Here is a 14,793-nt window from a genome sequence, read left to right as displayed (position 1 = left end):
TTTCTTCGTCACCAGACGCTTCCGGTTCCTCAGGTTCCGGCTCCTCAGCAGGTTCTTGTTCTTCTTCATCCTCAGAGTTTTGTTGTTCTTCGTCATTATCAGATTCCGGCTCTTCAGCAGGTTCTTGTGGATCCTCTTCCGGTTGTTCCTCTTGTGCATCCTCTTCCGGTTCTGCCTCCTCAGCAGGTTCATCACCATCCGGTTGTACATCTTGGTCGCCTTCTTCAGGTTCTGCAGCATCTGCAACTTCTCCTACCTGCTGCTCATCTGCAACTTCGAGTGCTGCATCCGCATCTTCGGCCAGTACATCTTCGATGACATCTTGGATGATGAGATCGTTAGATCCTTGTGCATCGGCTTCGTCCAGCGGCTTGCCAAGGACAACACTGGCTGATATCAGGCACAATAAAAGAAGCAACTTCATCTTGGATCAAGAAGGTAGACAAAAGTTTGTAGTTTGAACTTGCTGGCAAAGCTGCACGAACTGATGAATTGTACGTTCTTTGGTGAGGTTTATATACATTAGCTACAAGACATCATTTAGATAAGATGACACATTACTTTCTAATCGTTTTCTCTATCATATTTACACGATAGTGAAGTGTTCTCGTTTCGTAGTAAACAATTCTGTATTGATGGAAATTCCACAAATCATGGAGTATCCCATGACTCAGTCACGTTGCACGTAGAACAACAAGAAATATTGCTTTCATTTCCTTTCAAACAACCAGCATCCTTCAATAAATTGAATTTGTTTTCAATCTTTGAACGAAACTTTGCCTTCATAAATTTCATCAAGAAGTAATTCACAACTCAATAAATTCCACTAACTGGTTTCGCCCTTCCGGAAGAAAATGCACTTTTTTCCAACGGCAAAAACATAAAAAGGCCAATCTCTCAGGGGCGAAAACTTTCCGATCAGAAACGTATCAATTTAGAAGTGGAACGAAAAAAAAATAATCCAAATAACATTACCACGACTGACCGTTTATGTTCACACCCGCACTGTCCCGTTTGGTGTGCGTGCGTTTTGATTTCACTTTTCACGTAATCTTTTTAAAAGCAATAAAATTAGATTTTCCCCGGGAAATCAATACAGCGCCTCTTCCAAAGGGGGAGAGGAAATCCGGATGAAGAAAGTGAATCCAACACCATGCGTCTCCACACATACATTTCTCGCCGCCGTGCAGTTCAGTTTATAAATCATATTTTATCCCCGCGGCTTACTGTCACCGATGCATTGCCGAGAGGTTTTGGGTGGGAATGAAAAAAAGTGAGAACCATCATCAACAAATAAAAAAAAGTGTCCCTTTTCAATCCCGAAAACGGACCACGTTGATCGAAGTGGGAGGGGTTGCGAGGGGTTGACTTCGAGTAACAATTTATTTATTTATTTTTATGACAAGTGTTAAAAGTTATTGAACATATTTTAAACTTAAAATAAAATAAATACAGCGAATTCCGATTTTTAAAGACACTCAATATCTTTCAATAAATCTAGAATTTCATCTTAGCGATAACAAAATTTCAACTCACTTGAAATCGAAAAAAAGTTGCCCCTACCCCTCTTCGAATTGCGTGAACATTTGCTGTAATTTTGGTTTTTTTTCTCTTAACTTATTTTTATTAGGTCCTTTTAGGTGCTGTGACCAGGTTGGGACCGAGGATCAGTAAAACAATATATAATAACAAAAAAACTCCTTAAATTCCATACTTGGAGATCATGTAACTGACGAGGGTTACTTGGTCCAAGCGGGTCTTGCAGGTCTTGAACCTGCCGATGTACTCGGAGAAAATCCCCCACAGCTCAGCCGAACTGTAGAGTACCTCCCCGGCTTCCTTCTCCGTGGCTCCACCGTCTCGGGGGCCACCTTGGCTGCTTCCTGCGGGACGAGGGCGATCCTTGGATTTTCCGTCCGGAACTGCGCCCGGCAGCGAAAGGAACTCCGCCGGCGTAAACGCCGGAACTGCTGGACTCTGCTTCTCCGCCTTCCTTGCCGGCGGTTTCGGTTTCGACGCCTGCTGGAGCCTCCGGATGAAGTCCGCACGCTTAGGGCAGCTGCCTCCCACCGGATGATAGTGCTTGCCACAACTTTCATTGCAGAGAGCTTCTTCAGATTGGTGTATCCCTTGGGGAAGACCACAATGTACGGAGTTTCGTCCACGGTGGACTTTTCCTTCCGCTTGATGATATGCACCTCCAGCGCGTCCAGCTTGAGATCCCTCTTCAGCAGGTACTTGACCTCGTCCGGTTTCAGTTCATCAGGAAAACCACGAAGAACCACCCGATGATTTCTTTCGCTCCGCCGATCGTGGGTGTAGAATTCCACTTTCTTCTTCTTGAGTAGCTCTTGCAACTTGTCAAGATCTTTGACAGAAAGCAGGTCACCTTGGTTCCAAATCGGGTTGGTTTGTAAATCGGTTTGAAACCTAATTTACAACTTTCCACTATCGCCACGAGCTTGTAAAAATCCGTTGTGTTCTTCACCACCAAAGGTGGTTGCTTTTGTTTACCTGCCGACTGGCCGGGTGGTGGAACCGCCGGGGCGTCCCCTCCTCCTGCTGGGTTGGCATTGTTGTTGTTTTTGTTATCCGCTAGCGGGCTAAACTTGTTGTTGTTGAGCAGGGTCTTCTCAAGTTTTTCTCCTTCGATGCCGATTCTAGTGACCTCGCTGGACTTCTTCCGCTTCCGATTCCCGCGGACAGGACGAAAATCTTCCTCCTCGGAGGATTCCTCCACCTCCATCTGTCAAAAACTTCCAAGCACGCGAGATGACAACACGTACAAAACACGTCTTAATTTGTCGCTGGCCGGCGACTGAGTGGTTGTAATTTTGGTTCCTGATCATGAATTCGAGATCCGTTTTTTGATATCTCGTGAGGGAGGGGGGGGGGGGGGGCGGTACGATCCCTTGAATTTTTGGTAATGCGAAAAAATACGTGTTTTTCAATAATTCAATTTCAAAAAAGGGACTTTTATGTAAAATTGTACACCCGAATCGATGGCATACACAAAATTCTGAAAAAAGATGTTTTTTTATCGAAAAATTACAAAAAAAATACAAAACCTTCGCCATTTTCGTAAACATGTTTGCGACATGTCATTTGATGGGAAATTCACGTAATTGATGATAAATTTTCGGAAAAATTGATAAAAAAAAATATTTTCACGATGAAGGCAAACAGTTTAAAAAAAAATGCTCATAAATTTGTTTTTTTTTCCAAAGCACCCAAAAAGCAAAACATTTAAATTTTGTTTATTGGTAATACTCATAAAAAGAAAATTCAAAAAAAAAATCGGCTAAATTGTTTTAACCTCGGTGCTATGTTCATTCTTCCGAGATTGAAGAATATTGCTTCCTAATAAGGCTAATACAAATATTATTTAAAGCTAGATTTAAAGTTTTTGTCCCTCGGCTCTGATCAATGTCAAAAAGGTAAACCGAAAATAGATAAATTTCCCAACTTTCAGTATTTTAAAGCAAAAAGTATCACAAAATACTTCATTTATTGTGATAGATTATGACAATTGATGAATGAATTTATGAAAATATTTGAAATTATGAAATTGAATGAATTTAAGGATATATTTTTTCCCCAAAATGTTATGTCTTTTTTCCGATCTGTGGTCCCAAAATTCGCAATTTATGAAAAAGTGTCAAAATGTCGTACCACCCCTCCGTCACGAGATATCCAAAAACGGACCTCGGATTCGTGATCAGGGACAAAAGTTACCCCTTAGGACAAAGTTTCACGCAAATCGAAGAGGGGGTTCGGGGCAACTGCTGTGTGAGTTGGCGGAGAATAACCCAATTGTAAATTGTAAATTAAGAGTAAAAGTTTTTTCTTTAAAAAAATAAATTTTCAACCGTTTCAACCACTAAAACTGGAAATGTAATGGCTTAAAATATACCTAAACAATACCTTTCATTGTTAAAAACAGTATTTTAAATTAAAGGATGTACAGTCCAGACTCGATTTTCTGAAGGCATTGGAAAAATTTCAATTCGGATAATCGAATATGAAAAAAAATATTTTTTTTCGATGTCCTATTTTTGATTGTCAAGCTTAAACTACGTTAACTACTTTATATATTTATAATTTTTAATCCAAGATGGCGACCAAAATGGCGCTTATGATATTTAAAAAAATGCATTTTGTAATTTAATAGGCAACTGACCTAGAAAAATTTAAAATTTTGGAAAATCTTAAGAGATACCCCGTGGTTTGATTCTTTAGGTAAAAATAATTAACAGTGCCAATTTTAAGCCAAATCGGTTAAGGTTTACGGGTCGCTTTTTATCGTTGAAGTTTGTATGGAAAAGCAAACATTTCAAATTCCACCAAAAGGTTGCCTAAATTGTAAAATTTTATGACGAACGACTTTGTCACGAGTTAACCTTAACGAGTTATTATTAAGCGATTTAAAGAAGTCGTTTTGTATGAAAAGATTTTTTTCACCAACTTTAACGGTCAATGGCGACCTTAACCTTAACCGGTTTGGCTCAGAATTAGCACAGTTACTTATTTTTACCTAAAAAATCTTACCAGGTGGTATCTCTGATGGTATTTTTTATTGTCACCCTATTGACCACTCAAATTTGACTAAAATGAGGTCGCAGAACTCGATTTTGATGTAAAAAGTAAGATAATAAAAAATCAAAAATATTCTTTTGTTCAGGATTCGAATATCCGAAGTCCTATACAAACATTCGGATATTCGAACTGAGGATAATCGAAACTACGGATAATCGAGACTCCATTATCTTCAAAACTATTATGTAAATACATTTGTGAAGAAAATAAAAGTAAATTTTCCCAAAAGTGTCTCACTTTCTCCCTAGGTCGTTGACTGGTTTCAACTAGTTTTGCTTTCCTCAAAGAAAATAAGTCCCCCAAAAAGTGTTGATACTCTCGCGGCAGCTCGGTTAATTAAATGTATGTTTTTCATTCGGTCTCCGATTTTTCCCCTCTCGAGGCGATTTATTCGACAGTCTAGGTTACAAAAAAATCGAGGGTGGCGAAAAATTTATCGGCCAACGGATCGGGTCACACGAACCATTTTTTTTTTTTTTGTTCTTCTGGACGATTCGCAAGTAGACCAGGACTATGCCGCGTGAAATAAATTAAATTTGTTACTTTGCGATGCAATGAAATAAGCCGGATTATTCCACGGTAGACACAGCAATGTATTTTTTCGCTTCGAACGAATCAACTAAAGTTTTAGTCATATTGCAGAATTTGGAGTGTAGATATAACTGAAACATTGCGACGCAAATCAATCGTTTTCTCAAGCCACTCGAATTGTCGATATCGTGAAAAAGCACTTTGAACTAATTCAAACAGAACTCGTGGACTTTCCACGCGAGTCTTCAAGTTTGTTATCAATCACGTTTGAGAAGTTTATCTCTTCAATTTTATCGTATAAATAAGGCGAGGTCGTGGATTCTAGCAATCAGTTCTCACAGTTCGATTGCCAAGTTCAAATCATCCTTCGCAAAACCTGAAATTCAGTATGAAGTTAGTCATCTTCTTGTGCTTGCTATCAGCAAGTGCCATCCTGGGCAAACCCTTGGACAACGAAGACGATGCGATTGCCGTCGATCAACCGAAAGAGGAAGCTGCAGTCGAAGCTGAGCAACAACAACCAGACGTAAACGAGCAGGAACAACCGGAAGGGGACCCAGAAGAAGCCAACAATGAAGCTGAAGAAGGCGAACAGCAACCAGAACAAGAAGAGGATCATCCAGATGAGGCAGAGGGTCCGGACCCACAGCAACCAGACGTGGACGAGTCTGAACAACCGGAGGAAGAGCCCGAAAACCCCGATCATGAAGCAGAAGAAGGCGATCATCAGCCAGAGCAGGAAGAAGAAGATCATCCACATGAAGGAGAGGATCCGGACCATTCTCAAGAAGGCGAACATGAGGAACCAGATCACGAGAGTCAACTAGACCATGGCAACGATGAGCAGAAACCTCCTCAGCCCGAACAGGGTCATGACGATCAACCAGACCATGGCAACGATGAGCAGAAACCTCCTCAGCCCGACGAAGATCATGAGGATCAACCAAATCACGGAAACGACCATGAACAACCCGGAAACGACCATGAACATCAGTCTTCGCAGGAGGACCCCGAAGAACACGGCAAAGGAACGCAACCACCACCACAGGGTGGCCAGGAAGGACAACGACCCCCTCACGGGCATGGTCAGAAGCCACCGCAGGGTGGCCAAGGACAGCAGGATCCTCCCCAAGGTTCAAATCAACCCCAGGATCAGCCAGCCCGTGATGGTCCGCACATTGCAAATGTGAACATGGTCATAATCGTGTGATGAGCAAATTCCTGAATTCGTGCTTTCCATTTCATTAGGGCACAAAACTTTTGTAAACAAGAGTGTATCCCTCTCACACCTTATGCAAACTGTCATTTGAGTGAAAGGGATTCGCTATTGTTAACAATAGTTGTGTGCCCTTTTGAAATGTAAGGCTCCAACTTGTCTTCGATCAACGATGTCTCTGAAATACAAATTTCAGAATGAAAATAAAATAAATATTTATTTGAAAAAAAAAATTATATTTTTGTAAAAAGAAACAATTCTGACAACTAAGAACATTTTCCTTAAGGGGTTGCATACATGTAGTTTTATGAAGATATTTCATGTTTATATGTACTTAGAAAGAGGCAATTTAAGCTAAAAAAATGCTATGCGTAAAGCGAACTGTTAAACTTCCTAAGCGTTTTTCTCGAAACACCAAGTTGATTTACAGGAGCCACGATATCTCGAGATGGTATGGAGATGGGATTGGCAGAAATTTGGGGTTAAGATTCTCAAGACATAACAAAGCCCGATATTTTTTTAATTTTGATTTTTTTTTTAATTCGAATTTTGCTACTTCAAATGTTCACTGTAGCGAATAATTTGAACGTATTCGAAATAAAAAACACTCAACCGTAAAAACTTGTTTTCAAAATGATGTTGACGTTTCAACGTTTTTCCGAACACTTGGTTTCAAGCTTTTGACAGCTGTCAGTCGTTCCAATTAGCGAATTCGGATTCGCCATTTCGATTGCAGTTCCATTCGAATTAGCGAATCTGCTCTTTACAAAAATCAAAACCTGACGATGCCTTCCTCACCAACCTTTTAACTTTTAACTTTTAACTTTTAACTTTTTACTTTTTACTTTTTACTTTTTACTTTTTACTTTTTACTTTTTACTTTTTACTTTTTACTTTTTACTTTTTACTTTTTACTTTTTACTTTTTACTTTTTACTTTTTACTTTTTACTTTTTACTTTTTACTTTTTACTTTTTACTTTTTACTTTTAGTTTTTTACTTTTAGTTTTTTAGTTTTTAGTTTTTAGTTTTTAGTTTTTAGTTTTTAGTTTTTAGTTTTTAGTTTTTAGTTTTTAGTTTTTAGTTTTTAGTTTTTAGTTTTTAGTTTTTAGTTTTTAGTTTTTAGTTTTTACTTTTTACTTTTTACTTTTTACTTTTTACTTTTTACTTTTTACTTTTTACTTTTTACTTTTTACTTTTTACTTTTTACTTTTTACTTTTTACTTTTTACTTTTTACTTTTTACTTTTTACTTTTTACTTTTAACTTTTAACTTTTAACTTTTAACTTTTAACTTTTAACTTTTAACTTTTAACTTTTAACTTTTAACTTTTAACTTTTAACTTTTAACTTTTAACTTTTAACTTTTAACTTTTAACTTTTAACTTTTAACTTTTAACTTTTAACTTTTAACTTTTAACTTTTAACTTTTAACTTTTAACTTTTAACTTTTAACTTTTTTAACTTTAACTTTTAACTTTTAACTTTTAACTTTTAACTTTTAACTTTTAACTTTTAACTTTTAACTTTTAACTTTTAACTTTAAACTTTAAACTTTAAACTTTAAACTTTAAACTTTAAACTTTAAACTTTAAACTTTAAACTTTAAACTTTAAACTTTAAACTTTAAACTTTAAACTTTAAACTTTAAACTTTAAACTTTTAACTTTTAACTTTTAACTTTTAACTTTTAACTTTTAACTTTTAACTTTTAACTTTTAACTTTTAACTTTTAACTTTTAACTTTTAACTTTTAACTTTTAACTTTTAACTTTTAACTTTTAACTTTTAACTTTTAACTTTTAACTTTTAACTTTTTTTAACTTTTAACAACTTTTAACTTTTAACTTTTAAAACTTTTAACTTTTAACTTTAACTTTAACTTTTAACTTTAACTTTTAACTTTTAACTTTTAACTTTTAACTTTTAACTTTTAACTTTTAACTTTTAACTTTAACTTTTAACTTTTAACTTTTAACTTTTAACTTTTAACTTTTAACTTTTAACTTTTAACTTTTAACTTTTAACTTTAACTTTTAACTTTTAACTTTTAACTTTTAACTTTTAACTTTTAACTTTTAACAACTTTTAACTTTTAACTTTTAACTTTTAACTTTTAACTTTTAACTTTTAACTTTTAACTTTTAACTTTTAACTTTTAACTTTTAACTTTTAACTTTTAACTTTTAACTTTTAACTTTTAACTTTTAACTTTTAACTTTTAACTTTTAACTTTTAACTTTAACTTTTAACTTTTAACTTTTAACTTTTAACTTTTAACTTTAACTTTTAACTTTTAACTTTTAACTTTTAACTTTTAACTTTTAACTTTAACTTTTAACTTTTAACTTTAACTTTTAACTTTTAACTTTTAACTTTTAACTTTTAACTTTAACTCTTAACTTTTAACTTTTAACTTTTAACTTTTAACTTTTAACTTTTAACTTTTAACTTTTAACTTTTAACTTTTAACTTTTAACTTTTAACTTTTAACTTTTAACTTTTAACTTTTAACTTTTAACTTTTAACTTTTAACTTTTAACTTTAACTTTTAACTTTTAACTTTTAACTTTTAACTTTTAACTTTTAACTTTTAACTTTTAACTTTTAACTTTTAACTTTTAACTTTTAACTTTTAACTTTTAACTTTTAACTTTTAACTTTTAACTTTTAACTTTTAACTTTTAACTTTTAACTTTTAACTTTTAACTTTTAACTTTTAACTTTTAACTTTTAACTTTTAACTTTTAACTTTTAACTTTTAACTTTTAACTTTTAACTTTTAACTTTTAACTTTTAACTTTTAACTTTTAACTTTAAACTTTAAACTTTAAACTTTAAACTTTAAACTTTAAACTTTAAACTTTAAACTTTAAACTTTAAACTTTTAACTTTTAACTTTTAACTTTTAACTTTTAACTTTTAACTTTTAACTTTTAACTTTTAACTTTTAACTTTTAACTTTTAACTTTTAACTTTTAACTTTTAACTTTTAACTTTTAACTTTTAACTTTTAACTTTTAACTTTTAACTTTTAACTTTTAACTTTTAACTTTTTACTTTTTACTTTTTACTTTTTACTTTTTACTTTTTACTTTTTACTTTTTACTTTTTACTTTTTACTTTTTACTTTTACTTTTTACTTTTTACTTTTTACTTTACTTTTTACTTTTACTTTTTACTTTTACTTTTTACTTTTTACTTTTTACTTTTTACTTTTTACTTTTTACTTTTACTTTTTACTTTTACTTTTTACTTTTACTTTTTACTTTTTACTTTTACTTTTACTTTTTACTTTTACTTTTTACTTTTACTTACTTTTTACTTTTTACTTTTTACTTTTACTTTTACTTTTTACTTTTTACTTTTTACTTTTTACTTTTTACTTTTTACTTTTTACTTTTTACTTTTTACTTTTAGTTTTTTACTTTTAGTTTTTAGTTTTTAGTTTTTAGTTTTTAGTTTTTAGTTTTTAGTTTTTAGTTTTTAGTTTTTAGTTTTTAGTTTTTAGTTTTTAGTTTTTAGTTTTTAGTTTTTAGTTTTTAGTTTTTAGTTTTTAAGATCGGAAGAGCGTTTTAGTTTTTAGTTTTTAGTTTTTAGTTTTTAGTTTTTAGTTTTTAGTTTTTAGTTTTTAGTTTTTAGTTTTTAGTTTTAGTTTTTAGTTTTTAGTTTTTAGTTTTTAGTTTTTAGTTTTTAGTTTTTAGTTTTTAGTTTTTAGTTTTTAGTTTTTAGTTTTTAGTTTTTAGTTTTTAGTTTTTAGTTTTTAGTTTTTAGTTTTTAGTTTTTAGTTTTTAGTTTTTAGTTTTTAGTTTTTAGTTTTTAGTTTTTAGTTTTTAGTTTTTAGTTTTTAGTTTTAACTAACTATGCAAGATTCGAAAAAAACGAAAATAAACACAAATTTATTTGCACATTATTTTATTACCATCAATGTATTGAACAGTGCTATACCATTTATATATATTAGGGTGTTTCAGCCAAACAAAAAAGTTCTCAGAATCAGGCAAACCGAGGTTCCCCTAGTGGAGGATACCCATAGGGACTCTCATGCTAAATATCAGCCCATTTGGTTGAGAATTGGCCTGTCCCCAGCGGTTTAAAGTTTACATGTAAATTACTATGGGATTTTTATGCTTTTCGTACAATCGTTCCTACAGGTCTGGGGACAACATGGATTCACTCGGAATAAAGACAGGTGTGTAGGGGATGGTCCATTGAACACATTCCAGAAGGAATTAGGCTTGTCCATTCTGTCCCCAAGGTGCGCATTGGATCGACGTCCGGTGTCTCCAGAATCAACGAATCACCCTTCAAATGTACGCATTGTCCTTAGTATGCTATGACGGCTAGGAGAAAATTACGACGCCCCATGTCAGACGGTGAACACGTGGCAGAGCATCTACTCGAGTTTTGGATCAGAAAGATTCTTTAAAGTACTATAATTATAATTATTGTTGTTCCTGGAAGAATTTCAACTATTCTAAATAACGTAAAATGATGATTTTGTGTTAATAATGCAATCGATGCCTCTCCACGTGTTCACCGTCTCATATGGGGCGTCGTGGTTTTCACAGGTTTTCACCTAGCCGTCATAGCATACTAAAAATGCGATGCTTTTGAAGGATGAATCGTTGGTTTGGAGACACCGGACGTCGATCCAATGCGCACCTTGGGGACAGAATGTACAAGCCTAATTCCTTCTGGAATGTGTTCATTGACCATCCTACACACCTGTCTTTATTCCGAGTGAATCCATGTTGTCCCCAGACCTGTAGGAACGATTTAACGAAGCAGAAAAATCCCATAGTAATTTCCATGTAAACTTTAAACCGCTGGGGACAGGCCAATTCTCAACCAAATGGGCTGATATTTAGCATGAGAGTCCCTATGGGTATCCTCTACTAGGGGAACCTCGGTTTGCCTGATTCTGAGAACTTTTGGTTTTGGATGAAACACCCTAATATATATAGAATATAATAATTGAATAGATTTTAAACTAAGCGGAATGGATTTTTCTAAACATTGTATATAAATAATCTTCTTTCATATATATAAGTATAATCTTTTTCTTTTCCTCCCCTCCTCAAATTGCATTTAGTAATGTGATTTCTGTTTGCAAGTGTTTTGTTTGATTCGAACTTTTCCTCTCATTCCTTGTTTAACTTGGTGAGTGTTTGTGAATAACATGTTGATTGATTTTGGTTGGATTTTCCACTTCAAAATTGATTTCATCCTTTTCCAAACAAATCTGTCCTAATTTTTTTCTACGATTTTGGGGGTAAAAAAGAGTTTACGAAAAGTCTTACTTGCTTTAATTTTTTTTTCTTGTTTTATACCGACTGCAGCGCGAAAATTCTAATGGCGGGACGCGTCAATTCTAAAGTCTACATTCGAGGGTGTTGGTTGTGTTTAACGAGATATACAACGCGTACAATAATTGGTGTTGGATTGCTACACTAGTGCGCCCGGGTGGCGATTTATAGTATTTTTGTTTTTGTTTTGAGTGATTTTGTCTTGGAGTTGATTTGTCACAACAACGATATAATTTACGTTTTTTTTTTCTGTGTAAGTTATGAGCAATGTTTTACTTCTTTTTTTTTGTTTTTGTTTTCGGGAATGATCCGTGCTGAGAGCTGCTCTGGGATTTTATTTTGTTTGTTAGGTATTTTGAGTTTGTTTGATTGTTGGTTTTGTCTGTTCGATTTCGTATTCTAACTAAGCTGGGGTTTCTTTCAACGACAAATTATCGCTCGGGATAAAGTTAGTCTTTCTATGCTTGGCAATGTTTTTTTTTGTTTTTGCAAGGTTGCTCTTAAGATGACGTTGACGTAAAGCGATAACGTTATCGTCATCGGTCTGCGATAATATCATCAACGACGCTTTCATCGCGACAACCTCAATTCGTTTGACACTATTTTCTTCCCGTCTGGATTGTTCAAGTCCAAAGCTCCTGTTCTACTCACTAACCATTCCAACTAGGTGAGTTAAGAGAAGGAGAAATATTGAAAAAACTTGAGAATTACAACACAGTCACACTTTGCTGCTGGCTTTCCTTCTAAGAAAACACGCACGCCTAATCGAGCTTCAAAAATCTACTGAATCTACTCTAGAGTTCCTATTGAGGCTTTTTGTATTTTTGTAGTTAAGTTCAAATTTGATTTGGAATCGTAACTGCGCTGGGGCTGTACCAGCCCGAAGAAGAAACTTCTAACGTCCGGACGCTGCCGGAATTCCTCCCGCGCAACGGGTTGCGCCCTCGGAGGAAACGGAGCTCAGACTATTTTTTTTTTTTCCTTTTCTCTAAACATCGACGACACACTCCCTCTCTCTTGCTCTAACTTTCTCGCAAACGCGACTAATTTGATTTTTTTAACGATTTTCGAAACGTTTGTTTCTCTCATTTTGTGATTTTATGTTATTTTCCTTTAGCGTCTTTTCCTTCGATTTGTTCCATTTTGGGTGGTCGGTTGGTTGTTCATCATGTCCAATTAACGTCATAAGTCAGAAACGAATTCGCGGATCTTTTTTCATCTTCTTCTTCTTCTCTTTTTTGTTTTTTTTCCGGTATTGGGTTTAACTTTTTTCTCAAAAGCGCAAATAAGGAACCAAGCCCGAACGGGAAAAAACAAAACTATAACAGGTTCACGAACAGACTGATTGATGAATTTGAAAGGGGCGGAAAGTTCTACGGAAAAAGTGAAAAATGTGTGTGTGTGAGCGAGATGTGATTTCGCGATGTGTTTTCCTTTTTTTTTTTTTTTTGACGTAGAAGATGAATGATTTCGTACGATTCTGTTGAGTAATCTTAATTTGATGAAAAAAGAAGTATTTTTTCTCATTTTCGAGACAAGCTAAAATTTAAAACGAGCACTGCGGGGAACTGTCTTTTTACGAAAGTCGCTTAAAAACTTAGGCTTAAAATTAAAAATCGAACAAACAAAACATCGAACAAACTTAAAACCTGGAATGGACGGTATTTGTTTGGGTGATGGTGAGTGGAATGTTTAATATTTATAATAATACAAGCAAAATGTAATACTGGACGCGGAGGTGAATTTACACAAATTCGGTCAATTCTCGAAAAACGATAGTTTTATTTTTTGACTTTTAAACCTAAATTAAACTGAGTATTCTCATAAAAAAAAAAAAACAAAATGAATTTGATCAACAAGAGATAACAATGTTGTATTCTTAAAGTTGCACAATTCATAAAGGTTTCAACTAACACAGACAAACATATGTGTAAATTATTGAACATTTTTATCAATAATCCAATACACTCAAACCCCGATGGTTTGACACCAACTGTTGTCAAACGAACGGGGTCACTTTTTAGTTTGACACCCCTTTTACACGGAGTTCACACATACTACCAAATGTTTGTTTTGATAGTGTACGTGAGCGCCATGTAAAAAGTGACAGTTCGACACTTTTTAGTTTGGCTTTGACACACCAACGGGGTACAAACTAAAAAAGTGTCAAACGAAAAAGTGACCAACCACCGGGGGTTGAGTGTAATCACTTCTCAGCAGTCCCATCTCGTTGTGAACGAGAGCATCGCTCGAAGTGTCCGAAAAATCATTTTGAAAGGCTCGCAATTTGCGATTTACTGCCCGATTTTAGAGAAAATTATAAATTTTGTTCTAAATATTCATATGTATTTCAAAACATAGTTAGAGGTCCTACCAATAATTGTCTGCCATTTTTTTTATATAAACAAAAAAACATTTCAAATTATTAAAACTACATTGAATTTTAAGTTTTTCGAAAAAATATTTTTTGCCCTCTTATTTATCGGTGGATTTTGAAGGGGGCGACACAAACTTTAAAAAAAATATTTGCAACGGCCTAACTTGAAGTTATAAATTTTAAAATTTCATATATTATTTCTGATTTTTGAATTTTTGAGTAATTAAATTTGTATGTTTTTGAAATTTTATTTTTTTCAATTCTAGAATTCCAGAATTTCGAAATTTTTAATTTGATGTTCTTTTTTTAATTTAGAATTTATTAATTTATGAATTTAAAAAATCAAATTAGTTTTTTTTAAACTTTGAGATCTTAAATTTTTGAATTTTTAAATTGTTAAATCTTCAAACATAGAATTTAAAAAAAATTAAAGCTTTGAATTTACGAATTTCAAAGTAATTTAAATGTTTTAATTTTTAAATGTTTTATTTCAATTATTTTAAATGTTTTGGGTGGCTTTCTACATTTTGAAAACATTTTAAACACATTTTTTGTCTTCTGATTTATCGTTGCAAAGGCCAACTGGAATTTATTAGGGACCTACATAGGGAAAAAAATGTAATGTTCTGGGAGAAATTTCAAACAACCAAAGTCATTCAAATTTAAGGTTGAAAAACTTGTAGTTTTTCTTTGGTGCTGGCACTTTTCTTCTACCGAACAAGCACAAACATAACAAAAACTACCAGATTATTATCGCAATACTTGT

The 14,793-nt window shown here is 33.4% G+C and overlaps 1 protein-coding gene across 1 annotated transcript; it reads left to right on the top strand.

The window, feature by feature from the left end:
* The first annotated feature begins 5,608 nt into the window (after positions 1 to 5,608).
* LOC119770572 lies at positions 5,609 to 6,576 on the top strand. The gene is made up of 2 exons (XM_038265703.1): positions 5,609 to 5,950; positions 6,011 to 6,576. Exons 1-2 carry the CDS (start codon positions 5,700 to 5,702, stop codon positions 6,315 to 6,317), a joined length of 558 nt encoding a protein of 185 aa, XP_038121631.1. The 5' UTR covers positions 5,609 to 5,699; the 3' UTR covers positions 6,318 to 6,576.
* The last annotated feature ends 8,217 nt before the right edge of the window (positions 6,577 to 14,793 follow it).

The sequence above is a fragment of the Culex quinquefasciatus genome, chromosome 3, assembly GCF_015732765.1.
Source record: "Culex quinquefasciatus strain JHB chromosome 3, VPISU_Cqui_1.0_pri_paternal, whole genome shotgun sequence".
NCBI lineage: Eukaryota > Metazoa > Arthropoda > Insecta > Diptera > Culicidae > Culex > Culex quinquefasciatus.
Note: the sequence above shows the minus strand (reverse complement) of the source record. Positions and strands in the feature narration are given on the sequence as shown.

What these genes read in the sequence shown, in the direction of transcription:
- LOC119770572 (XM_038265703.1), top strand. Translation starts at nt 5,700, where the DNA reads ATGAAGCTGAAGAAGGCGAACAGCAACCAGAACAAGAAGAGGATCATC. An exon ending in AACCAGATCACGAGAGTCAA is followed by an intron (nt 5,951 to 6,010) that starts CTAGACCATGGC and finishes CATGACGATCAA; the next exon opens with CCAGACCATGGCAACGATGA.